This window comes from Carlito syrichta, unplaced genomic scaffold (genome assembly GCF_000164805.1).
Source record: "Carlito syrichta isolate Samal-C Ts95f unplaced genomic scaffold, Tarsius_syrichta-2.0.1 Scaffold302085, whole genome shotgun sequence".
Taxonomy (NCBI): Eukaryota; Metazoa; Chordata; class Mammalia; order Primates; family Tarsiidae; genus Carlito; species Carlito syrichta.
The window spans coordinates 301,470-303,086 of NW_007246181.1; the positions used below are offsets into that span (position 1 = coordinate 301,470).

Genomic DNA, 1,617 nt, shown 5'->3' on the forward strand with positions numbered 1-1,617 from the left:
GCCCCTCTCGGCGGCGCTTCCCAGAGCTTCCCCAATACCTCCCGCGTCCCCCCGGAGGGACAGGGGACGCGGGTGGCGAGCTGCCCGCGCGTCGCGATGGGAGGCGGCGTCCGTCATTCCCGGGGCTGCGGCCCCGTCTGCCAGCTGCTTGGGGTCGGCAGCGCGCGGCCCCACCATTTCCCTCGCCACCCCGGCGGCCTGGGGAAAGGCTGGTTGGAGGGCTTGGCTTCGTGCAGTGCAGGGACCGGACTGAGCGCGCCTTCTGTTTCCTCCTCTGCCCCGCGTCAGGGTGGTGTCTTCGGTGCAGGCTGTGCTGGCCACCGGGTCCGGGATCGTCATCATGCGCTCCTGCGGCGACGTGATCACCGGCAGGTAACATCCAGTGCCAGGTGGAAGAAGTGCAAACAACAGGGCCGAGGAACTCTGTGGCTGTTTCCACGTTTTAGAGGCTCACGGGCACTGGTTCTTTATCAGCACATGCTGTTAGGTAGCTGACTCTTGGGAAACCTGGGCACCATCATTAGTGCCTGCCTCCTCTCCAGCTTTCAGCATCCTCAGCTTAGGAGCAAGTAAACTGAAGGCAAACTGAGGTGATGGAAAACAGCAGGCTCTGAGTCTGATTTCAGGTAGCACGTGAGAAGACAGTGTGGTCCAGTGATCCAGGTTCCTTATGTGATAGAGAAGTGTAAACGTAGAAGTGGAAGAGTGGCTACCGGTTCTCTTCATTGCTCTCCCTAGGCTGCCTCTGAAGAAGTCATTGTCCAGTCCCCCGACAGCGTGGTTAGCAAAGACCTGCCATTGTTGGAACACACCCCCCACCCCTTCCCCTGCAAAGGCTGCTCTTGTTTTTCCTTTAGATTTGTTAAAGGCAATGAAGAGTTTTCTCATGCTTTCAGAAAGCTCACCTGTATGTGTATCAGTTCAGAGGCAGGTCAGGAAGTGTGCATCTATCTGCAGTTACAGTGAGACATATCATACATTAAGACCAGAATGGTGGAAGGTGGAGGCAGAAGGATCGCCTGAGCCCAGCAGGTGGAGGCAGCAGTGGCAGTGAGATTACTACTCAGAAAAAAAAAGAAAAGACAGGAATGGTCTACTTTGTATATAGTATTTAGACCTGGGTGGTGTTGCATTGACTGGTTGATTGATTGAGACAGGGCCTTACCCTGTCTCCCAGGCTGGAGCGCAGTAGTGCAATCATAGTTCCACTGCAGCCTGGAACTCCTAGGCTCAAGCGATCCTCCCACCTCAGCCTCTTGAGTAACTGGGATTATAGGCACTCACCACATGCCCAGCTAGTTAATTTTAGGTTTTTCTTTTTTTGAGTCAGTCTCATTGGAGTGCAGTGGTACGCTCACAGCCACTGCAGCCTCGACCTGCTGAGTTTAGGTGATCCCTTCGCTTCAGCCTTCCAAGTAGCTGGAATCACAGGTGCGTACCACCACACCTGGCTAATTTTTTGATTTATTGTAGAGGTCTCACCAAGTTGTCCAGGCTGGTTTCGAACCCCTGGGCTCAGGAATTCCTCTCGCCTCCACCTGCCAAAATGCTAGGATTACCAGGCGTGAGCTACTGTGCCAGGTTTTTTTTTTTTTTTTTTTTTTTTTAAAGGGGGTC

At 54.0% G+C, this 1,617-nt stretch overlaps 1 protein-coding gene across 1 annotated transcript in view; it reads left to right on the forward strand.

The window, feature by feature from the left end:
* The first annotated feature begins 96 nt into the window (after window positions 1–96).
* Window positions 97–1,617, forward strand: part of FAM57A (family with sequence similarity 57 member A) — a 9,327-nt gene continuing 7,806 nt past the window's right edge. Inside the window, 2 exon segments of the mRNA XM_008056056.1 lie at window positions 97–279; window positions 281–372. Coding sequence (XP_008054247.1) covers window positions 97–279; window positions 281–372 — 275 coding nt within the window.